Source organism: Phalaenopsis equestris, unplaced genomic scaffold (assembly GCF_001263595.1).
Source record: "Phalaenopsis equestris unplaced genomic scaffold, ASM126359v1 Scaffold000364, whole genome shotgun sequence".
Classification (NCBI taxonomy): Eukaryota; Viridiplantae; Streptophyta; class Magnoliopsida; order Asparagales; family Orchidaceae; genus Phalaenopsis; species Phalaenopsis equestris.
The window spans coordinates 399,583-425,905 of NW_018164806.1; the positions used below are offsets into that span (position 1 = coordinate 399,583).

Below are 26,323 nucleotides of genomic sequence, written 5' to 3' on the forward strand. Positions count from 1 at the left end.
ATATATATATATATATATATATATAATATAATCAGAGCTAACATAAACAAAATATTGTAATGCAGAAGAATGGGTAAATCCGAAGGCATATATAATGTATTAATATCATCATCATTCCTAGCAAACATTATCTTACCGCATATACTGAGACAAAGAGCCTACTGTCCCAGCCTACAACCCATGGCCTTAAATCTCCAAGCTGCACCACCAACGCAACCACTGCGCTCATCACCGCTCCCATGGAGCAAATCAAAACTGTGAGGGAAAGTTCTGCAGGGAACGATTCTAGCGTATTTGACTGCAATGCATAATGTTAATCATCCATTTTCATGATGATTAAAATGGTTTTCTATCATAACATTACTGAAAATAGCTTTCATTACTAGTAGTATTAAGAAGAGGGACCAGGAGGTGTTGCTTGCTATAATGAAGAAAGTGCCCTGTAACCAATTAGAGCTGCCTTCGGCTTCTGTGATGTTATTCTGATCACCTCCTCGATTGAAATTCCATGGAAATGGCAAGTTGGGGCCTTGGTAAACGATCATCAGAACTGCTCCTGCCACGTTAGCGATTGTTCCAATAACCTTTGCTTGGCAAAATCTTCGCTTGATTTCCAGCTTCTCCATTCTAGTTAATAAAAAAGTTTATTTTGTTATGTATGACATTAGTAGATTATTAATAGAGGAGAAAATATTCAATTTTACATCTTTTTTTTTGCTTTTTGCAAGGATTCAATTTGAGACTCTAATTAAAAGTCAAAGAAAATAATGACAAAGCCTTCAATTGGCGTGTGAACAAGTAATAAAATAATCTTAGGCAGTGATTTAGGGATGGATTTAACTTAAATCCAGCCAAACATCGAAAAAATGAAACTTATATCCAACGATCTATTAAATTTGAAATTTTTTCGTGTTCTGTTACTGTTCATCACATTTCGTTCCTTTTATGATGTAAATCTGAATTTAGTAAATCAGAACGGGAGATGTATTTAAAGGATTTATTTTGCCTTTGATGCGCACCATCTCCATCGCAGGATTTATCTGATTTACTAAATCCTACTTGGGGTAGCAACCCCTTAGATGGAGAGTAAAAATAACTAACAAGTGTAACATTACCTTAGAGCAAGGACCATTAGATAAGTAATGGCAGGAATTATATTTTCCAGCGCAGAGGCAAAGCTTGCTGAGGTCATCTTCGCTCCCACGTAAAATGAATTTTGCTGAAGCACCGGACTATACAATGAAAACAGGTACAGCATCCGCCAATAAAGAGCATATCAATTAATGAATATTTATAACTAAAAAGAGTAACACTTTTTATTACAGAAGGATAGAAGAAGCATGGAAATTAAAGCAGAGAATCATTACTCCAATATAGCTAATGCCACTATCTTGAGGAAGATAGCCACTGTAATTCTGGGTCTCCGTTTACTGCACCAAGCAATATTTCATTATTTGTTGATATAAAGTTTAGCATATTTGGGGAATTAGGTGAAGAAGAGACCTTTCAAACCAGAACGCAAATGGCGCGATGAAGAGAGCACCAACAATGTTACGATATACAACGAGCACAAATTGGCTCATCCCATTCTTGAGGGTTGCCTCCGCGAGCACATACATGACGGCAAGAAGAAACTGCTGCAAAACCATGTAGAAGTAAGGCTTCACCTTCGGCAAAACTTTGAGGCTTTTGTTACTGATAGCCATCGTCATGGCTTGTTTTTCTTTTCAGCTCAGACACAGGCTGCTTTATACTTGAAACTAAAGTGAGACAGTATATATTATATATATATATATAGCGATTTTTTTTTTTTTTTTTATACAATCATGTTTGTTTTAGTGAAGCTTCTATTTTCTCAGACACAGGCCGCTTTATACTTGAAACCAAAGTGAGACAGTATATATTATATATACATAGCAATTTTTTTTTTAATACAATCATGTTTGTTTTAGTGAAGCTTCTATTTTTATGTCATTTATATTCGCTTTTAATCAAGTTCAATGAGGATTTGATTCTTCTTCAAAAAATTGGCTCATGAATCAGTCTAAGGTTTTGTTTGATTAAACTTTTACTTGTCAAAAAAATTGTAGAAAGCTGTTTTAAGAAAAACCGTAGTTTGAAGTTAAATAAGAATAATGTGCTGAAATTGTCCTGAAATAATATATATAAAAAAAGCAGAACAACCTAAAAAACGGGTGATCGACACATAGCATTTTTGAGTTACATCAAATGGAGATATCTGCCGAAAAAAATCATTGGAAATCATGAGTATTCGCCATGCAATTTAGATTCTTGGATTTTTGTCCATCCAAAAATGATAATTGCCGGAAAGCATTTCTTATGCCCAAGAATCTACATGCCTCAGCGAAATTTTTTGCCAAAAACGTACTTCCAAATATTAAGCCGGAATGAACCCCCCTGCTCTGCCGGCCATTTTTCATACTGCGGAATTATGTTTAACGGGTTTTAACTGATTTTACATGTACAAGAATCTATACAACACATATAATTATGTTGTACACGAAGTTCGGATACATCCGGACTCCACGTTATATTCTCTCCAATGTTGTTTGACCAAAGTACGAGACAATTACAACGGGCGCCCAGAAGGGTGAAACACACATCGTGCAAATGAATGTAAAGATGTCATATGTTACATGACATTCACAAACGGAATGTACCGATAAAACATGATACCTATGGAGAGGAATTATGCCTAAGGTGCCATGCGACTAGCAGACACCGGCTATAAGTGAGTTTCCATCGAGTAAAAATAACACATACGAAAAGAATTCACACCTTACCCTAGAAGTACTCACCGAACAAATATGCAAACATGCAAGATGTGCATCAAGTGGACAGGAGTGCACCCAAGTGGTGAGAATGAGTCTGTTATGGAGACAATGACTCAGAAACAACAAGTATGACGTGAAGACAGCGACCCAACAGGTAGGTATGTCGAGGAGATAGTGCCTCCGGGATAGGCATGCCGTGAAGGTGGCGACCCGAAAGGTGGGAATACCGTAGAGACAGTGACCTGAAGAATGAACATACCGTGAAAACAGTGACCTGAATAAAAGGGTATGCTGAGGAGACAATGACCCGGAGGTGAGAATGTTGTGGTGGCAGTAACCCGAACAAAAGGGAATGTCGAGAAGGCAGTGACTCGGAGGAAGCGGTGATCTTCACTGGGGAGAACTGCCAACACACGTGCATGCAAATGCAAACACATATGGTGCAACATGTAAGCGGACAACCATGCAATATTATGCAAAAGCATATAAGCATTCAAGTGGCCAGTTGACCGAACCGTGGAGGACAGTTAGACTGAAGAAGCGGATGAATCAATCCAGGGTAATTGTTCTGGCTTAAAAGGAAGGGTGATTAGCTTAGGACGACCGATCGAACCCAAAACAGGTGATCGACACGTAGCGGATGATCAAATCCAACAGATATGGTGATTGACCTGAGATGATCGATAAAACCCAAAATGCGTGATCGACATATAACAGTTGATCAAACCTAATAGATAGAGTAATTGACGCGGGACGGTCGATCGAACCCAAGAGGATCGGGGATCGACCTAGGAAGACCGATCGACCTGAAATGCTAAATCGATCATGCATGTAATGCAACAAATGGGCACATGCAAAATGCAAAAAGATGGTTCGTGCACATGCGATACAACCCTAACAATTGACAACACGTAAAAACTCATCCTTATGGCCTCATGTAGGTACCTAGGGTTGATGCTGTTGGATTTGCGGCATAGCCGACTCCAGCTTTGGCATGACAATGTGTAGGGCTTCCTCCTCCGATTTCTTTTAGAGGAAACTCTCCACCGTTCGTAGGGCAGACTAGCTACAAATATTTTTCCTCTCTATGAATGCCCACAATCTTGTAGGATGGACTGGCTATAAAGCATTTTCCATCCTCGAGATCAAACTCAACCAACCTCTCCAAGAGAGTTTAGGAATGCCAAAGCCGTAAGAAATTGAGATTCTACCCGCAGGATTAATACCTAAGGATCATAAGGGGGAATCACTCAGCTCCGAATAGAAATAACCAACACACGTGATTCTTAACCTAGGGCTTTTTCTAAGGAAAGCAACAATCCATTACATAGGACGCCCAGTCGTGCCGAAAAATGTCGGCTGGCACATCCACCCCGCACAGGCGATCAATACCACGCGCTTAGACTAGAATAACCCCTAAAGCCGGCTAAAAGTTAGGAAACCTTACCATCGTAATGGTTGCGGACGTGTGTCTCCTCGTAGGAAGAAGCTCTCCTATCGGTAAGAGAGAAGCCCACGTTCCGACGAACTCTGGCGACGCTCAGGCGATGCTCTGACAATCCTTCCCTGAGCTAGGAGAAAGCTCTCCCCCGTTATAGGAGAGTTGTGCCTTGCTCACGTGATCTTCGTCTAAAAGATCCCCTCGCTCACTCAAGAAATGAAGAGGGAGAAGAAAGAGATGAGGAAAAATGAGGAAGAAGAAGGAGAATGATGGAGGCAAACTCCTTTGGCCTTCCTCTCATTGAAGCCCTCTCGAGGCACCCCAAGAAGCCACCTCCAAAGCCTTCTCAAGCTCTCTCCAAGAGCTTTCGCCCAACCCTAGCTAAAGAAGAAGAAGAAGAAGGCGGAGTGGGATCCCTCCTATCAGGGGGAATGGGGAGCAAGCAAAAATGAGAGGAAGGGGGTTAGGTTAAACCCTTCTCCCCAATGTAAATGATCAAAATGCCCCAAAAGGTGCTTTGGAAACTTTCAGAGGGGGATAAAGGGGAATTTCACCACCCCGGTCGCGATCGACGCCCAGGTGTCGCGTACTAGGTGCTAGTCTGGGCTCTTAGAAGACATTTGGGTGGCACCTAGGCGACCCTTGGATGGTGTCAGGGTGTCGTGCTTTAGAGAAAAATGAGGTTTTTAGCCTGTTTGGGTGCCTAGGCACCCTGATCTTCGACGCCTAGGCTTCAGACCTGTGCCAAATGTCAAAATTAGTGTTAGACCTTTGTAGGCTTGTTCACGATGATCCAGAAAGGTCTTTTGGGCGTTTGGGTGCCCGGGGAAGGAGTCGGGGCGCCGGTATAGTCTGAAACCCTGATTTTTGTCGGGAATGCCCGATGGAAGATTTTTTTCGATCTGAAGTTATTGTACACTCCATGTGAGTGAAATATAGTCCATAACTTCAAAATAGAGTATTTTAGTTGGTCATTCACTGGATAAATCAGTGACAACGGTCGTCCTAAACCACGGCGGGTAGGGTGTCATGAATCCTAATTTTCCCGTTGTGCACGTAGGTGAGCTCCATGATTTTCCACATTCCTGGGAGGCTTTAGATGGACGCGTGGTGACCTCTAATCATTTGATTAGGCACCAAGCACGCCTCACATCCCGGATGGGCTCTCTGAAGAGAATTTTCCCGGGTAGTGTTGAATCATCACTAAACCTAACTATTTGCCCCGAAAAAGTGTCAGAAGGTCCCTGGTGGGTGTCTTGAGCTACCATATGCTACAGACAAATCATAGACCACCCCGAGGCATGAAGGTGGACACCCTACATTTGTGACATCAAAAATAGATGCCAACAGAGATATATATAAATAGATGCCAACAGAGAGAGAGAGAGAGAGAGAGAGATATATATATATATATATATATAATAAAAAAATATAAATGTAATTAATTGAATTTTCATATTTATTAAATCTACATTTTATCAGAACTTCTTATATCTCAAAATATAGACATAAAGAATTATGAAAAATTATTCAATAAATAGGAAAATATATTTAGAACACTCGTGAGAACATTTTACAAAACAGACGCCAGGTAGCTCTACAAAACCCACTTGTATGAGGATGTACCAAATCCTTAAGGAAGACAAATCCAACAATTTATTTTCCTTTTATTGAAGCTCATAGAAGTAGACAAAGTACACTCAAAATATAACCAAATATGCACTATAATTTGATGATGATAATTTATAAATCTGAAATGAAACCAAACTATTAAAAATGATGATACAATTAAGCATTAAATTGACTCCAAAAACTTCAAAAAAATTAGTAAACATCAAATAAACATGCCAGACATTCTAGATATCAAAATTAAATCTCAACAGGTACACTAATATACTACATCAGCAGTTAATACATCGCTCCTGTCATGAAATTGAGCCGCACTCCGCTCTTTAATTTTCACCTAAGGGTTTTGAACACAGTAAAACTTAAGATTGGGCTATATCAATTATGAGAACATTTTTTATTCCCTTGAAGCACTTCACTAGAAGATGTCACGAGCCTTAACGTTTTCTATATATAGATTCTATAGGTTTAGTTATGTGTGAAGAAATAATCATAGAAATAGAGTATTATAAAGAATTTAGGCCATCCATCACGAAGGAAGCAGTGTCTTTAATTTATTTGTTTATAATACCATCTGTAACACTTGTTCAACCATTCAATTTTTGGAAAATTTACGTACTAATTACATAATTTATGTATTTATGTAACAAACACTTAAACATTTACATTTATGACATTTTGGTATCATAAGCATATACATGCAAAGGTGCATTTCACTTTTCAAAACTAATTAAGATTATTACGTCTTTTGAATGTACTGTCAAATGTTGTAATGGTGAATGACCCTATGAGTTTAGTTGCAAAAGAAACTGTTTTTAAAAAGCTACGGTGATTATTACAAGTTTATTTCATATTCAAAAAATCAGGTCATGATTTCCTGAAAACATCCACACTTTAACATCTCACGTTGAAAAAGACTACTTTCTAGCAGCCATCAACAACTGAGATTGAAAATTAAAAAAAGCTTTCAACCACTGAAATTTTTAAAAAACAATAATAAATCATTTCCTCAAATAGAATTGTGGTAGCGATCTGAAAAATAAAATAGACAGAAAGCTATCTCAAACAGATATGCTTGAAACCTAAAAAAAAAATTTAAGTTGAATTGTATGATACTAAAAATGGAAAATGAATAATTTACGTCTATCTATTTTCATATGTAACACCAAAATTTCAATTATTGCACACACCACCTTACCTACACATGAAAATACATATTTACCTTTTAGAACTTAAAAAGATGATATTATCAATGAAATGAAAGATTTGGGCGATATAAATGCAAAAAAAAAAAGGTGTTAAATATATATAAATAGTAAAGTGACAAAATATTCCTTAAATATTTACATGGGGTATTTTAGTGCCAGAGTTTATTGAAGTGCTAAAATAGTCCCCGACTATTTTAAAATTAAACTCAAATAGACCTCTATGTGCATTATTTCAACCCTAATTTAAAGAGTTTGGAGACAATTTTAACACTTTTATAAACTCTGAAAAAACGGTCAGGATTCAACATTTGTTCGGCATTATCTTCATAATTTTGATTTTTAATGCGACAAGTTATAGATTAAAATAGACTTGCTCACTTCCACGTAAAATAATAAAATAATAATAAATAAAAAATAAAAGAGAAGATAGGTTCTGATTTTGGAGATTTTCTGCGGTTGCAGATTATTACAACGCAACCAATCATCCAACCTGAGATTTTGCTAACAATTTCAAGTTTTCTTATCAAACTGAATTTCAGAACAAAATAACATGATAACATTGAATGATATTTGGAGTCTATTTGGGGCAGCTTATAAGTGTGGGGGTGTTTTTGAAAACGCAGCGAAACCGTTTGGATCACACGTTTTGCCTACTTATCCAAAAATGCGGTATCTGTTTTACACTAAACGCAGACTGCTGGTTGAATCCCGCAGTCGACCCGCGGGCCACGTTTAAATAGATTTTAACTTTACACGATCTAAGTGGTTTTAATTGTAAGCGTTTGGGTAACTTTACATTGGGCAGAATCAAATCTTTTTTTCAGATGAATGAATCATATATATAAATAAGATAATATTAAAAAATAAAATAGATAATATATTATTTAAAATAAAATATTTTCATTTTATTGTGAGCTATGAATTAAACAATAACTAAACATTTTTGACTTATTTTGCATTTCTTTTTCTAAATAAATTAACATTCTTTGTCCATTCTATAATTTATAAGATAAGATTTGATTGTTTTTTATTTTGTTTTCTCTAATATATGATATGTACATATTAAATCTAATCTTTATGGCATTTTATTGTTCACCATGAATATGACTTATATGTTAATAGATCAGATCCTCTCTTCTTAGCTAGAAGCTAAATTGCATAAAATTTTGGAGCTTTCTTTTAAGATCGTATTTATAATTACTTTATGATTTACATTGCACTATTTAATTTTTTTTTTCTCAATGGGGCTGGATCGTACACGTGACGCATCGTGATTGGTGTCATATACATTTTTGCATCAATACTCTTGATGAAATATTTTTTTTCCATAAATAAGGGCATCAGCATATTCCTCACAATGTTTCATTCTCATAGATGCTATAAATATAGGCCACTATGTTAAAATATGCAGATAATTAACGTAGATACCTTGTATTATTAGTACAAAAGTAGGGCATTTTGACATTAGTCTTAGGTTCTGTTTGGGGCAGCTGTAGCTTATTGAATAATCTACTGATAAACTGATTAAAAATAATCTGCTAATAAGCTAGGTGCGGTGGCTATTACAAAATTTTTATTTTTTTGGAAAAGTCAGACCGTTGCCAATAAGCTCCCACCGCACCAAGATAGGTGCGGTGAAAATGTTGTTTTCTGCGTTTTGAAAACGCATAAGCTGCCAAACCCAAACAAGTCAAGTGCGTTTTCAAAACGCCACCGCACCAAATAAGCTGCCCCAAACGAGCCCTTAATAGAGAAGCAACAGCGAGTATTTTCTACTATTAATACGGTTTATTCTGTATAAAGAAATACATATTCAACTGCTTGAAAATGTCATCTGACTTCTACTGTTATTACCATTTATTCTTTATAAATAAATAAATAATCAACAGGAATGTCATTTCCTTCTCAGGAAACAATTGCATTCTTCTTATTTTTTTCTCGGAACTTATTGCAGAATATCCCCATATGCTATTATAAAGACAAATTGAACCTACCAAATGAGCAGAAACGGGCAGTTACATACATGCCATCCAATTCCTATGGTTTAACTTATCTAACATATGAATTTTTTACATTTATACCATCTAAATCTCTGACATCACGTCAAAAATATCACCATATTAACTTTTAAATAGTGAAATAGAAATTTTCATGCATGCATGATTCAGGTGAAGAGTACGTAAAAATAGAGAGTTAGGTGTTAGATATGTAAATACTTACGAATTAAGCGGGAAATGTTACAAAATTAGAAACATATATCATATCAACAAAGATAAATATTTTCAAATTTGCAAGTTCTTTCTAAGGCTCAGTCACTCTTCACCAACTGATGCACCATTTCAAGGAAAAAAAAAGGAAGCTAAAAATGGAGAAATCTATAATAATTTGATGCAGGACTAAAAAATGATGTATATTCATCCTTACATGCTCACCTAATTCTTATATATTTCCATATCTCTTACTTTTATTTTTACATTTATATCTCACCTAAATCTTTCATATTACATAAAAAATACCACCATTTTAACATTTAAAAAGTGAATACACTTTCTTATGCATAGTATGTAATAATTGAAGTTTAGGGGATAGATATGTAAATACATAGGAGTTGAGTAGTATTTATGTAAATCTTCCAAAACATAAAGCCTTCAAATATGAAGCATTTAGTGCAACATAAGTTTGAAGATGAGATTGTTCATTCATCCACATTTCACTTCACCAAGGCAGCACAATTCCGACGCCTATAAATAAGTTCGAAAGGAAAGAAAAGGATCCATTTTTACAACATTGCACTCTCTGGAGGAGTCTAAATTGAGATAAATGCCAATTTGGCTTATCATTATTTTAAGCTTTTGTTATTTCTATACTTAAGACCATCTAATATTGTATTTACATCTAGTATGTAAATTTATCATATTCTCAGTCATTTTATTTATTATGATGTATGAACTCCCTTCTTGTGATCATATTCTCAGTCATTTTATTTATTATGGATTCAAAGTATTAGTTGATGATCCATATGAAAGTTCTACTTATCTATATGAATGCTTCGATCATTTTTACGTAATAATTAGCATTTATCATCTCATTGATCTAGCCTTTTGGGAAGTCTTTCCAACCACATTTAAGGGACGAACCTTATCATACAATGAATTGGATCAGTATTGGTCAATCAATTTATTATTAATATACACAATGTAAAAATTCTTTCTCATCATATAGTTGTGTGTCTGAAGAAGGAAAATCACTCCAAGACTTTTTTTCAATACTTTATAAATGAAAACTTTACATTTCAAAGTTTCACATCTATACTACCAACAACCGTCCCACCTGATAGATAACCCTAAATTTATCTTAAATGAGGAAGTTTAATAATGTCATTGGTTGGAAAGGAATGAACAATTTAATGACATCATCCCTGACAAGCACCTTGTGAATTCCCTATAAAAAGATATCCTATATGGTCTAGCTACTCTTTTGCTCCCAACAAATCAAATCCTCATCTCACACAATACTAAACAAAATCCCTATGAGGGTCTATTTGTGGCGGCTTTCTCGCTACGTTTGTTTTTAGGCCTTCACCACAACTGTGTTTGGCAAATGTTTTTTGCTGTTTTCAAAGAATTTTTATGGTGGGAAGTTATTTTTTTACACTCAAATTAATAAAACTGTGGTAGCAATAAGAAATTGGCTATCTATTTTTTTTTTCAAACTGAATTTATTTAAAAAACTTAGACTACCTTTAAGAGAATTATTTTTTCCACTATAATTTTAAAATAACATTTAAAAAAAAACCCACAACATCCCAAACAACAACTCTACTGAATACCTCCTCCACAATCACTTTCATAGAATAATGCACAAATGAAGATCTATCTTAGATCCAAAACACCAATAAAACCTCAAATGGGAAATTTTATCGAGGAAGAATGGGTGACAAATGCCCAACTCCTCATTAAAAGCTTGACATGTATTGAAATTGAAATCCTTAAAACCCTATTCATCTTTCAAATAATTGAATCTACTGCTCAACAACTGAGCTATACAATATACTCTCGACATTCTCTTTTTCTTATCCAATTTTGCTCATCATGCTATATTTTGAACAATAAACATAAAAGTTGGTTATAGATTTGATGCTATTTAATTTTGGATACTTTGTATGTAAATAAAATATATACATACATTTGATTGATATATAAATAGATAAATCAAGTATTACAACATAAGTAAATCTTCTACATAAAATGGTAGATAACAAAATGAAATTGGGTTGAAGAATCAGGTTTAACTATTTTAATGATAATAAAATAATTCATCAAATAAATGAAAAAAAAATCATAATGAATAAATAGTAGCTCATTGAAACATCCAAATCACACTAAAATCCAAGCATATACAACAACAAAAAGACAACCCATAGCTTAAATCAAAATTAGAAATCATTTAACAGTAACTGAAAAATTGGTCATCGACTTTTAGGGCCCGTTTGGGGGCAACTTATAAGTGCGAGGGCATTTTTGAAAATGCCGCGGTACCGTTTGGATCACGCGTTTTGTCTGCTTATCCGGAAACGCGGTTTCATTTTTACACCAAACGCATGCCCGAGTCGACTCCCGCGGTTGACCTGCGGGCTGTGTTTCGGGATAAACTGTTTATCCTGAAGCACACAAGTTGCCCCACACACACCCTTAATCTAACAGATTTCACAGTGACTGAAAATTGCTGACAAAATTAAAACCATTTAAAATAATAAGCGAGGAATACAAAAAAAAAAAAAAAAAAAAACATCACACAAGTAGTCTCTTTCAAAACTCTTCTGCATATCATATATATTGATCTAGGACAATAATCATATTAGTAATTCCTCCTAGAAATTTTAAGGGAAACAAAATTATAAAACTCGCGTGAGGACAATTTTTTACTCTAGTGAAAAATTTTGTATTATTTTGAAGCAATATAGCTCTAACAAAACATTGAGATGTATTGTCTAATGCATGAAAAAATGATCTTTGAACAAATCTGCTGTATTACATTGATTTGCAGATAAGTTCATGTATTTAAATACGCATACTCAAAAACAACACGTATTATATTGATGTTTGTATGTACAAAGCTTGCTCTCAACATTCAAGTGACTTGTTATTGTAAAAGCACAAATTTCAGTGCAGAAATAAAATCCACACTATACAATTTAAACATTCTCATAATAAACAATATTAGAGATTCCTCGAAGAGTTAGGGATTTCTATGCATAAATTATCGGAGGAAGAGGAGATAAAGTCAGACTTCACTCCTTGCTCATTCCATGTCCAAATTAATTCCCATATATATCAACTTTGAGCACTATATAAATATTAGCTCATAACCAAAATATGTATTAATATATAACTAGGATAATATTGATGATGGTTAAAATGGTGACCACAAAAAATACTCTTGTTTGATGAAAAGAGGATCATTCAAGAATGCAAGGCATATCCAAGTGCATGAAGCTTTTGCTTAATTAAGATCCAACAAGAGATTGATTTGTATAGCTTTATTTCTATATTTACAAATTCATATATTTATTTATACATTTTGTATGATGTCATTGCAGTATCCTAATAATTAATGTTTAGTTGGATGCAAAATGTTTACTTGTAGTGTACATATATGAGAGTATAATTCGTGTCGGTCATTACTCCATCTCGGTTTTATTTTCCCAATGGATTGAAATTCAACCTTTGCGGAGAAATAACTTAATAGACCAACTATTAGAAGAATCATATTTAAACTAAAAAAATTGTGATCCTATGAAATATTTACAACCTAGGAATGACTTCCATTCCTAATAATGGATTGAGATTTCAATGATATAGTCAGATCACTTTGTCCGCTAATGTAATTATCTCCAGACATATCGCTTGTTATCACTATAAAAAGATTTTTATGAATGGTGTCCCATCCCACAACCACAAGCATGTATAGAGGAGAAAAAGGTTGCAAACCAGTAGAAAGGAAGGAGCTATTCAAGTGTAAGATAGGAAGGGAGGTTTTCTACTCCAAGAAGCAGAAGCTGCATACTTTGATTGCAATAAAAGGCAATTTTCTAGCCATAGGGAGAACCTCTCATTTGACTCCTGCAGTAGGTTTAAAGCACCACTATGTATTTAAATATTAGGTGTGAGGCATGCAAACACATAAGAATTGTTTGCTAGTTACGTAAATCTCCCAATAATTTATTTTTAAAGCATTAATCTCTTCTTACATTTCCTCATTTTAATTTTTATTTTTAGTGCCTCAAATAAATTTTTTAATGAAAATGAGGTTAGTTTTGAAGATTTTAAAAAGGCTTTAAGAAATAAAAAAAATTTATGTGATGAGGTGTACTGAAAAATATTGTATAAATGAGTAGCAATGGGCAATTTAGCGTTACTTGGTAACAATTCTGAGTCCTAGACGTATTGGAAATCCTGGTTGAGTTTGTTGCTTGTTGAATGGACATGTAAAAGTACTACTGATAGGTGGCATGCATTTGTAGAATTCTAAGCTACAAGAATATCAAGATAAAAGTATTATTAAACCTAACTTCAAGTTGAGAATTCTCCCCTTGAAGTTTAGTTGAATGAAAAAGTTATGAGTTTCATCAAAAGTGACATCCATTGAAATAAGAAACTTTTTTGTTAGTGGATGATAACACGTGTATGCTTTTTATATGGTAGAGTATTTGATAAAGTCATGTTTTTTTTCTATTTTATGGATATGAAAATAGGCAAGGCATCCAAAAATTTTGGGAGGGAGCTTTGAAATGTTATTTGCAAGAAAGAACTCTACCAAATAATTCAAAAGATTGTCAAAATCAATCACTATGGAGAGTATAATATTGATCAAATAAGTGGTTGTCATAACAACTGCTCGACACTATCATTTTGGTATTTGATTGTGAAGAAGTACCCTAATGACATCCAAAAGATAGCGATTTTTTTACCACTCCATTATGATTGGTGGATGCCATCCACTTTTTGAAAAAAGGATAATATGTATGATTAAAAAAATCATTAGTATTATTAATGAGGAAAAGTTTAATGTTACAATTGAATTAATTCATAATATTAATATTAGATTTTTACTTGATTAATATTATGAGGCAGTGAATATAGAGACTATAATATTAATATTAGATTTTTACTTGATTAAATGTACGCATGTCTTTCAAGTGCGATCATCAATAATGTAATAGAATAAGTGGCTCTAGAGATATGAAAGATTTTAAAAGTAACAAATTAATTATAGTTGATTGAAAAATGAATACATATTTCTTAAAAATCATAAATATAAAACTTTATAATTGACTTTTTAATTAATTTACAAAACTAATTTTGATATTTAAGAGACATTAAAAGAAAATTAAATTTTAAGACTTCTTAATGTTAAACAAATGATCTCAAGATTCTGAAAGATTTTGAACTATAATTAGAGATTTCAGCTAAAAAAATGACTAGTTAGTCTTCCTAAATATACTCTGTCTCTATGATATAATGTATGATGTTGATTTTAAGAAAATTTAAACTCCTATTATTTCTAAGATCAAGAAATGTAAGAAAAATACAATATATGACAATCTATTCTTTGCAAATAAAAATAATTACATAAAAGATGATGTAATAGAAAAAAATCAATAATAAAAAATTTTGCACTAGCATAATGAGAATAAAAGATCCGGACAAATATAATATGACAACAACAAAGTAACAAGTAGCATTTTGGAGCGAAAAAGTGCGAGTAAAAGAGCATACATAGAGTATGAAAGAATGGTAACCTTTCTTCATGCTTTGAAAGCCTCATATAAGCTAGGTGAGCCACTTATTTCGACCCAAGCAACTAGCAGACTGTTGAGGCATAATTTACTAAAAAAAGTGAAAAACTCATTGTTTCCAATCTAATCGGAGCTAAATTAGATACTTATGATATTATCACCTCTTAACATAAAATTCACCAATCAAGGATGAATTTTGTTGCAAATTTTATATCTCCAAATACTTAAGTAATTGACCAAAAAGATTTCACAATGACTTCAAGACATATGAACTCTATTTTAGATTATGTTGTTTTAGAAGAAATCAAAACAATAGTACCAGAAACAACATAATCAAAGTCCAATTGAGCTTAACTCAAACACTCATAAGCATAATTTAAAATTTCTTTAGGCAACCTGAAGAATTAAATACCCATCAAACTTTGTGTGCATACAATAAAAGCAAGCACATCTGTTAAATGATTCAAATGATTCTGAAATCGCTTAATTCCAAACTTGTTAAGTTAGAGAGATGTCAAAAAAAAAAAAAAAAAAACAAATGATAAGGACTTTTATGATTGTCCTTTGGAGTGTCCAGGATTGTGGAAGAAATAACCATGAGAGGATTCACAAAAAAGAAACAATTGAAATTCATATAGAATCTTGGAGCTCCATTCATTATTATCCAAATGTCATAGCCCCTCATTGAGTGAAGCCAAAAATCATCATTGCTTGTCTGGCTTCAACCATTGAAGACCAATGCCAATATCCACCATCACTTGGTTGTTATCCATCATTGATCGACGTCGACATCCACCATGTTGTTTTATTGTAGTCTATCGATGACTAATGCAAATAATTATCATTGTCGGCCCTTTATCAACTAAGGCTAATGTCCATTGTCGCTAGACCATCATCACACTTCATCGACTAAAACCATTTTCCATCATATATGTCCAAAGTTGCCCATTATACTATGGCGCCAACGTCGTCATCTCTTATCATCTACCTATTAACACCACTACCTTCCAATACACTCTACTTCCATTGCAAGGTACATAACATGTAGTTCAAAACATTTAATTTTGTCTCCTTTAATTACACGGAATGATATACTTTCGTAAGTTATAACATATACAATAGAAATTTTTAAGCCAGTCCAGCTCCATAATTTTTTTTCCTTTTTAAAGTTTTTTTCAAGTAAAAATTCAAGTCTTCGAATGTTGTAGGGTATTATTTATTCATGCAAGTTTTTCATGAAAGGATGAGATGATAAAATTTTCTTCTACTGCCATAAATAGTTTAGTACACAATGATTTGGCATCATTTATGAAAAATCACATCCCATTTTTGTTGTCGATTGATCATCAACAACACCTATAATGACATATAAGCATAGCAAGAGCAATAAAGAGAGCATCAATTCAACTCCCATTATTCAAAGACCTTTCTCTACATCAATGATTCGATGTTAGACATACCTCCCAATCAAAAGAATTATGCCATTGAAGGATTCTGACACATATTTGAAGGTTGATATCCATCATATTTAATAATCACAATTTGAGATCCATTATCTACTAGGTGAATATTGCTGTCCAGGACCCTCAAGTCAAATTGTTATTGAATCCTTGCTTCCTTGGCCACTGATTGAAGACCACCAACTTGAAGGCATTCAAGAAACAATCTCCAATCAACATACTAAGGCGCCACCTCCAACTCCACCAATCAATGGCAACCTCAATGATAGCCAACCGTATTCGCCTGGCCCCCATAGCCTGCAACACACGGCCTATCATGAAGAATTTACTCCCATCTCCTCTCAATGTCATCCCTTGCAAGACAATTCATAATAAACTTAGTCTAAAAAGAATAGCAGATAGAGGACAAATTTCAACTATCCCTAACAACTCCTATTAGGGATAAGCGATGACAGAACCAAGATGGATTTTGATGTACTCCAGAAGTCTCACTCACCAACCGCCATGAAAGATTATAGAGACGTTAGCCAAGTGGATATCAATAAATATGGAGTTGAGTCCAAATCAAAACTTGAAAGTGCAGCAACTTTATTGCCTAGATGTTGACAGACTCGTGAACATAAAAAAAGCTTGAGATAAGTCAATGGGATATATCTAGCCATCAAAATGATGGCAACTAAAGTCAGCTCCTGTAAACAATTGCCAAGACATTGGTTAATCGCAGCTATTAAGAAAACTTTGAAAGAATCAACAAGGGATCTCGTTCACAAGGTGATAAAGAGTTGTCAGACATGATGCTGAAATAGGTCAACTGACACAGTATATATGTTACCCAGCTAACGTTTCTTGAATCAATTAATTACATTTTGCTTAGTATTGTTTATTTTAAATTAGGTATTAATTACTGTGTTACCTTGGGATGGTTAAATAGCTGCATTGGGGACCAACTGAAGGTATATATTATTCCTCTACTGTTTTTACGGTAATGTTGTTTTTCTTTATTGGTCGAGTAGTAGAAAATTTTACATAGGGAGTCCGGACGCAGCTCTACGTGCGAACTCCAATAATATGCCGTTACGAGTGCTACATCACAGAACTTATTGGGAGGTTATTGAAGTGAAACAACATAGGTTATTAGGGTTATTGGGAGGCTAATGCAGCGGGTTATTGAAGTGGGACCTCGGAGGTTATTAGGGCGTTATTGCAAGGGTTATTGAAGTGGAATCGCAAAGGTTATTGGGGAGTTATTTTTAGGTTATTGAGGGTTATTGCGGGGGTTATTGCAAGAGGTTATTGGAGTGAAACTGCGAAGGTTATTATAAGGTTATTGGGGAGTTATTGAAGGTTTATTGCGGCGTTATTGAAATTAATACCCCAATAACTCACCAATAACCCCCAAAAACTTCCCAATAACCCCCAAAAACTTCCAAATAACCCTTGAATAACATCCGTAGTTCCACTCTAATAGCCTCTGTGGTGGTTCCACTCCAATAACCTTCGCGGTTCCACTTTAATATTACTTTCCACTTTAATATTATTTTCGATGTGTCTAATATAGCACCGGTATATTGCTGGAGGCCGCAATGAGTACACAAATTTTTTTGGTTGAATAGAATATTTTCTGTAAGAGTCGTTGCTCTTTCGTTTCCTTGTCCTTTTCTTTGGAGTTTTTACAGTATCAGAGCCACCCTCTTATGGCAGACACCTTCCGACGAACGACGACGATCGGCACTGTGAAGGATCATACAAAGCTCAAGCCGCTGTCGAGTAAAGGGTAGACAGACTCGCTATTGATTTCCAGCTATTTGTGGGAGAGGTAAGACTAAAGCTTCGATTGTTAATGAAAGGCTGAATCCTTCCACCGACAACTAGACCAGCAACAGAGGTTCCCGTTGTAGCTAATCTTGTCTAGAGGCGCTCCTGATAGATCAGTTCACAGGTTATGTACAGGCTTCCTAAATCTGCGAAGGATCAGAACCCGAGTAGACAGACTTATTTCTCTGATTCTAATTTGGATGAGGAGACTATTGATGGACGACACTCAACACAGGATATTAAGTTATGATCGGCCCTACAATAAATTTAAGGTGAAAATTGATATTCTGGTATTCGACTAATATTTATACATCAAAGATTATCTCAATTGAGAACAATTAGTAGAGACCTTCGATTATATGGACATTCCACAAGAAAAAAAGTTTGGTATGTTGCTTGGAAATTAAAGGAGGGTGGAGGCGCTTGGTGGCTGCAACTACTTCAGTCCAGAATGGATGAAGGAAAAGGCAATGCAAGAAGTTGGATTAGAATGAAAAAGCTACTCCGCAGCCGTTTTCTACCTAAATGAAAAAAACCAATAGTTGGTTGCTAGGAGGACACAGGAAAGCTATCCAAGATAAACATGAGATAAATACAGTTCAGTTGCTTTAAAGTGGAGCTGTTGTTGAATCGAACTCCCAAATTGCATAATCCCAAGTGCAGTCTAGCCAATACACGAGTCAAGGTTGGAAAGAGCAGATCTACTTCCGTCTGAGAGAGCTCCCTTCAAGCCCAACAATTAATTCAAAAGGTTGAAGAAAAAAATCCCACAACTATTCCAAAACCCAACAACCAAAGGCAATGCATCTAAGGTAAACTAGGGCCTTGGAAGTGCTTTAGATATTTCCAGCCTGGGCATCGATCCAATGAATGCACGAATCGTCAAAAATTACAACTTGCTGATGGTGTGAATCAGAAGAAGATTACAATCTCGAACCGCCATTCTCTAAAGAAGAATGTGAAGAGGTACTAGGTGATGAAGGTGAGTTTTTTTCTTGTGTTACAGATAAAATTTTATTATCACCAAAACAACAGGTTAACATGCAACAACATTCCGTATTTTGAACTAACTGGACTATTAATGGTGAAGTTTGTGAGTTGTTAATTAATTGTGGCTGCATAAAGAATGTGATTAATTGCTGTGAATGTGGTTGAAGCTTTAAAATTATGAAATTTTGAATGACCACAACTGTATGAGATTAGTTGGGTCAAATGAGGAGTTAAGTTTTGGTGACCGAAACTTACAGGGTGACATTCATTGGTAAGAGTTGTGCTTGTGAAGTAGTTTGTGATGTCATTGGCATGTCTGATTCCGGAAGAGCATGGCAATTCGATGTCTATGCTTGGTATGATGGCCGAGCCAACACTTAACTCTATTGATTGGAAAGGAAGGAAGAACAGTTGCCACCTACAACCACATCTGATACGAACAACAAAGAGAAGAGTGCCATTTATACTACTGTTACAGGATCGCAATTATTAGCAGCTTGCAAAACAGAAGCATATTTATTTGTTGCTTAGTTACTGAAACAAAAAACAACAACACTCGTAACAACACTCCAGAGGAGGTGAAATCCTTGTTGCAACAATTTGAGGATGTTTTGCCTATTGAATTGCTGAATCAACAGCCACCAAAAAGTGATATTCAACATCAACTACATTTCATACCAGGTTCTATTTTACCCAATTAGCCTCAATACGAATTAAGCCCAAATGAGTATCAAATGCTGCAAGATATTATAGATGAATTATTAAGAAAACAACTTATCAGACCTAATCTCAGCCCTTGTGGCATACCCACACTTATTGTTCCAAAAATGGATCCTACGTGGCATATATGTCTAGATAGTCAGGCAATTGAAAAAATTACAATTAATTTCATTTTCCCATGCCAAAGTTAGAGGAGCTCTAACACATATCAAATAAGTCCTCCATTTTCTCCAAACTAGCACTATGTAGCAGTTACCATCAAATCTGAATCCGAGAAGGGGGCAATTGGAAGACTGCTTTCAAAACTTGCAAAAGCCTTTACGAGTGGAGATTCATGCTGTTTAGATTGTGCAATGTGCCAAGCGTATTCATGAGATTAATGCATGAGGTACTTAAACCTTTCCTTGGACACTTTTTTGTAGCTTACCATGATGATATTCTTGTGTATAGTCCCTCCATGGCAGCCCTTATGCATCATCTAAAGCTGATTTTAATGACCTCAAAAGATCATAAATTGTTTCTCAGCCGGTTCAAATGTGAATTTGCATTGGAAGAGGTATACTTCTAGGGTTTCATTGTATCCAAGCATGGAATTAAAACCGATCCTAGCAAGGTCAAAGCCAATCAATACTGGCCTACGCCAACATCCATCTCGAAAGTGAAGAATTTCCATGCGCTAGCAAACTTCTATAGCAAATTTATCCATACTTTCAGCATAATAATAGCTCCAATAACCGAGTGTTTATAGCATAAACTTTCTTGTGGGGAGAAGAATAGCAATCCAACTTCAATGCTATGAAAAATTGTTGTAGCTCGACTCCTGTTCATAAACAATTTTGATAAACCTTCTCAAGTGGAGATGGATGCTTCAACAGTTGGAATTGGATCCATGCTTTCTCAAGACACTAAACCCATTGGATTCTTTTGTGAAAAGTTGAGTAATCAATGTCAAAAATGATCCACATATGAACATGAATTATATGTGGTGATCCACATTCTTAAACAATGGGCACATTATTTGATTCATCAAGAGTTTGTGCTCTATAGCGACCACCACTCCCTTCAATTTTCGCAAACTCAGAAGAATCTGAATCAGATGCACGTGAGGTGGGTTCTTTACCTACAAAAATTTAGTTTCCTTATAAAACATTAAGCTGGAGATAGTAATACAGTTGTTGATGCGACAAGTAGAAAAGATAGCCTTCTTGTCGTTGATCGGTCCACCATTACTGGACTAAATTCGTTGCCTGAATTGTATCCAGATGATGTAGATTTTAGCACCGTTTGGTCTCAATGCATCTCCCACATAGCAACATGTCATTATTCTATAACTGAGGCTTCCTCTTAAAGGTATATTAGTTGTATATTGCCAACACTTCATTACAGCGGCAACTTATCAAAGATCTTCAAGGGGACGGATTGGCCGCTCGTGTGAGAAGAGATAAAACCTTGGTTTTAGTCCAATGCCGATTTTTTTTGTCCAAGATTGAGGCGAGATGTGTGTTTCTTTATACAGGGCTATATACTTCTTTACCTGTTCCGGACACCATTTGGAAGGATTTGAGCTTTAGACTTTGCATTATGTCTTCCAAAGACAAAGAAAGGATTCTACTCCGTAATGGTAGTAATAGATAGATTTTCAAAATGGCTCATTTTATTGCTTGCAATAAAACATTTTATGCTATTAACGTAACAAAATTATTCTTCAAAGAGATAGCAAGGCTTCATTAGTTATTTTTGAACATATCACCTGTAAATGAACGATTAAACTGAAGTAGTAAATCACATGTTGGGACACATTATTAGATGCATTTACAATGACGGTGAAAAAAATGAGACGATGTGTTGGGTCAAGCTGACTTCGCCTTCAATACAATGATAGAACCACAAGCAAATCACCTTCATCATCGTTTATACCAAAGAACCTAATCATATCATTAATGTGACTCTATTATCAACTTCCAATCATCAACAAGCAACCCAACTTGTAAGGAAATCTAGTAAAATGTTGCAGGAAATGAGAGATGCAATAGATCAAAGCAATCAAAAATACAAAAAAGCAGGTTGCTCAACGTCATATGCAAGAAAGATTTCCAGTACTTATTAAAAATTGAAGCCAAGGAAGACAGGCTATCTTCCAAGTTAAGCTAAAACTAATGACCATGCTTATGTATTGTCTCTTCCACCTGAGATGAACATGTCATCCACCTTCAACATGTCCGATCTTTACCAGTATCACCCGCCAGAAGACGTAATTGCACCCGTGATTGAACTCGAGTCGTGATCTTTTGGACCAGACGAGAACTAATGCAGTTAGTATGCTAAACAGTTAACATTTCTTGAATTACTTAATTACATTTTGCTTAGTACTGTTTATTTTAGCTTAAGTATTAATTAATTTTTTATGGTGATATAGTTATATAGTTGGGTTGGGGATCAATCGGGGATATATGTTATTACTCTATTGTTTTTATGGTAGTTTTACTTTTGTTTACTAATTGAATAGAATATTCTCTGCAAGAGAAGTAGCTCTTTCGTTTCCCAGTTTTTTTCTTTGGGTTTACATGTGTTGCGCCATCAACCATTGTGCTGATAAAATCACAGATGAAATGATAGAGGATGTTGGTGTGACAATGGGGATTTCTTTGGTGGTATAACAAGAATACGTTAATAGAGCAATAGAAAGACATTGGCAAGTCAATGGGACAGATGCAGGATGGGAGAGAACAAAGACAAAAACCATACCAATGGGGAGTCATTGACCATAACCCCAATGCCAAGACCATGTGACTAGAATATGGAGGCCAATACTTTCGTTACTAAAGAGTTGATAATGCTTTGGGGAGATTCGAGATAAAGAGGGCTGTAAGCATAAACAAAATTCACCGATTAAGAAGTCAATCAAAGGCTATCAAGTAAAAATCCTGAAGTATTGTTTCTAGAACATTTAGTAGGAATTGAAACATGAAAATGGCTTACGAACATGTGATGAATGTGACTAAAAAGAAGATCCATTTGAACTATTAGTATAGTATTGGTGACATTATCTATTCAAAAAGAAGAGCACGATTCACAAAAAAACAAACTTAAGAGAAAATAAAAGTTCAAAACAAGAGTTTGATTGGCCTCTACATCATAGAAAATAAAATCAACCAAAAGATCAATGACTCCCTCCTCTCCCACCTAAAAAGTCCCAATAACATCATCAACCGCCTAATTACATGCCACTAAGTACATCCAAAATTAACATTCTTATGATGACCGCGAATGTTAATAACCTAAACAGCCAAAGCCACTGAAAAATCATAAAAACAGAAAGCAGTACTAATACAAACACTTCCATCATTCAAGATGTTACTTGACAAAAAAATGTCTTCATCTGAACAAAAAAAAAAAAATGATTCACCAAGGATGCATGGCCCACTTATTGCAAAAAAAATTATAAGCATCTGGTCTTACAACAAAGAAAATCATAAAATCCAAAACAAAGAAATCGTTAAAATTGTAGAGACTATTATAGCAGGACTACTATTGCTCAAAAGGCGGCACAAGATGATAATCAAATTATGTTGATGGGAAATACTACCCACGCCAAATTCCTAATTCTAATTTCATCTCATCCATATATTTTGCACATGATGTTAATATAGTATAATTGAAATGCAGTCTGTGATTGAAGAATGTGTTGAAGTATACGCATGTATCATCTTTAGGATAAAAGAGTTGGTTTCCTTGTCAAATGCACGCAGTAGCATACCGTGGGGATAACATTTGCAAAAAAATTCAGATTACTCGATGCAGACATAAAGCCTTTCATAAAAGCAGCCTACCCAACTTGACGATGTTGTCAACCTCATCTAACAAAATAGCAAATGAGACAACTGATCATATCAAAAAGATGCAACGAACTCTATCGTAATGCATAACTTACTTCAATAATCAAGTGAAATTACTAAACTATCCATTTGGATAACTCTTTAACTTTTCAACCTCCTTTATGAAGAGTCCAGATTTCTTCATATGTCCCATTAAATTCAAGATTGAAGTAGTATCATTCTGTTTCAGGTAGCCTTTAGCCAAGATATCATAAACAACCACATCAGGAGCTATTCCACTTCTCACCATATCATCAAAGACCTCTCGTGCTTCTATCATAAGACCTTTAGAGGCCAGGCCCCAGATAAGCGTGCTGTAAGTTAGCAAGTCAGCCTCTGCTCCCTTATGAAGCATTGTTTTTTTCAGTTTGAAAGCTTCCAAAACATCACCTTCTCTGCAAAATCTGGCAATCAGTGATGTGTAGCTGTACTTGTCTGGAACCAAACCAGCCGCCTCCATGTCTAAAAATAACTTCTCAGCCTCTTTTCTATCTCCTTCCTTGCATAGCCCATCAATGAGAATAGTGTAAGAAACCTCATTGATTCTTTTAGCTTTCAAAAAATACACTTTTGCTTTCTCTAAAAGCCCATGCTTGCAGAGCCCATCCATAAGTGCTGCATCAGTAAAGACATCTGGTTGTAACTCTTTCTCTAACATCTCTCCATACAAATCCAAAGCCTTTTCCACATTCCCAGTCTTGAAACAAGCATCCATCAGAGCAGTCATAATAATCTTATCCGGAAAAAGGCCGCCCTTTTCCATATCCTTTCTCATCTCCATAGCTTCATCCAGCCTACCACAACTACAAAGTCCTGATATAGCAACTCCATAACCCTTCATATCAAGGTTCAATCCAGCGACTGTCATTCTACTCAAATATCTCAATGCAGCTACTGAATCACCTTTCTTAAAGTATCCATCCATCATTGAAGTGTAAATCACAGCATTTGCTTCAATCCCTTCCTTACGCACCTTTGCAACAACCTGCTCTGCTCTCTCCATCATTCCTTTTTTACAAATCCCATCAATAAGAGCAGTACAAGTAACAACATTTGGAAACAGTGACAGGTCCTGCATACTGTCGAACAGTTTGAGTGCAGAATCCAAACAACCATTCTTGCAGCACCCATCGATCAAACAAGTAAAGGCAACCAGATTTGGAGAGATTCCGGACATTCTCATGTCATTCATGGCAGAGTGCGCTGAATCAAGATCGCCCAGCTTGCAGAACATGTCGATAAGAATCCCATACGTGATCACGTTGGGCAAACAGGACTTCCACATCAAACCCAAATACCCAAGAGCAAAGTTTGGCAACTTATGCTTGAACAAGGAGCCCATCATAACATTATAAGTGATGGCATCGGGCAGTGGGCCAAAGCACCGGAGGCGGACCACTAACAAAGACGCGCGGTAGAGATTTCCAGCACGGCAGTGGCCGTCGATGAGAGAGTTGAAGGTAACGAGGTCGGGAGAACAGCCGAGAATGGGAAATGTGGCCAAAAGGCGTTCGGCGGCGTGGGGCTGGCTGAGGCGGCAGAGAAATGCGACGATGGAGTTGAGAGATGGAAGATGAGCGGGGATACCATGGTCGATGAAAACTGGAAGGAGCTTGAAGGCAAGGATTCCGATGCCGGAGCCAACGAGACGGATGAATTGGAGGTTGCAAGCTGTGGGGTTGGGAGCCTTGGTAGAGCCTAGAGCTGCGACGAAAAACTCTAGGGTTTCTCTCGCCATTGTACTTGGCGAGGAAGCAAGAAGGCATCTTCTATGTTTTGGCGATTCGGAGGAAGAACGGACATGGAAGAAGGATGGGGTTATTTGGCGAGGGGAGCTTTGGTTTTCTGGCGCTTGCCGCCAGTTCTGAGAATGACAACCGGTTAATCAGACGGTTGGAAAACCACTTGGATTGTGAATGGTATTGATCGCTTCTCTTTTACAGGAAGGACGCTAACATCCCCCCAGTCATATATATGTATTTATATTTGTAATAACTATATTCTAATTATTCCATTTATACCACTTAAATCTTTCATATCATATCTCAAATATTATGTGTTGAATCCTCATTTGATGCAATATGTACAATCATTCATTCGTAGAATATTTGAATGATCTCATATTTATAGAGAAATGTGATACAATATATGAAGTTACATTTATGTCTCTACTTTGTGGGGATTGTACATATTATCATAAATATTTTACATATGTGAATTCAGAGTCTGGTTGGACTAGCGAGCCCTTTGTAGGCATTGTTGATTGCCTAAGCTAGAGAGGCCTATCAATCAGACTGGTATGGTAAGACTACCGGTCAGTAGAGCTGTAAATGAACCAATACACTCAATGAATAACTCGAGCTCGACTCGATCATGTTTGTTCAAATTAGTAAAAAAACAAGCAAGCTTGCACAATTTTTAAAAGTTTGAGCTTAAATGAACTAAACATGAACAAAATTAAACTTGTTCATTTTTGTTCACGAACACGCTCATTTGTTATTCAACAAATAACTTGTTAAATACTCGATATTAAGCTCGTTGACAGCTTGTATCGTATATGATATTTTTTAAATAAATTTTAATTATCTAGAATAT

At 35.5% G+C, this 26,323-nt stretch overlaps 2 protein-coding genes across 2 annotated transcripts; both read right to left on the reverse strand.

Moving 5' to 3' along the window:
- Positions 1-31: 31 nt before the first annotated feature.
- LOC110026315 (WAT1-related protein At4g08290-like) lies at positions 32-1,712 on the reverse strand. Its single transcript, XM_020727210.1, has 6 exons — positions 1,513-1,712; positions 1,368-1,430; positions 1,116-1,232; positions 384-627; positions 137-298; positions 32-37 (listed from the first exon to the last, which is right to left on the reverse strand). Exons 1-6 carry the CDS (start codon positions 1,710-1,712, stop codon positions 32-34), a joined length of 792 nt encoding a protein of 263 aa, XP_020582869.1.
- Positions 1,713-23,275: 21,563 nt separating this feature from the next.
- Positions 23,276-25,627, reverse strand: LOC110026333 (pentatricopeptide repeat-containing protein At2g01740). The gene has a single exon (XM_020727225.1). It carries the CDS (start codon positions 25,464-25,466, stop codon positions 23,811-23,813), a length of 1,656 nt encoding a protein of 551 aa, XP_020582884.1. The 5' UTR covers positions 25,467-25,627; the 3' UTR covers positions 23,276-23,810.
- Positions 25,628-26,323: the final 696 nt, after the last annotated feature.

Bases quoted from the DNA above. Each gene is read 5' to 3' on its own strand.
- LOC110026315 (XM_020727210.1), bottom strand. From the start codon at position 1,712: ATGACGATGGCTATCAGTAACAAAAGCCTCAAAGTTTTGCCGAAGGTG. The intron at 628-1,115 runs GTAATGTTACAC...TTTATTAACTAG, and splicing joins CTAATGGTCCTTGCTCTAAG to AATGGAGAAGCTGGAAATCA. The intron at 299-383 runs GTAATGAAAGCT...TATGCATTGCAG, and splicing joins CCCTCTTCTTAATACTACTA to TCAAATACGCTAGAATCGTT.
- LOC110026333 (XM_020727225.1), bottom strand. From the start codon at position 25,466: ATGGCGAGAGAAACCCTAGAGTTTTTCGTCGCAGCTCTAGGCTCTACC.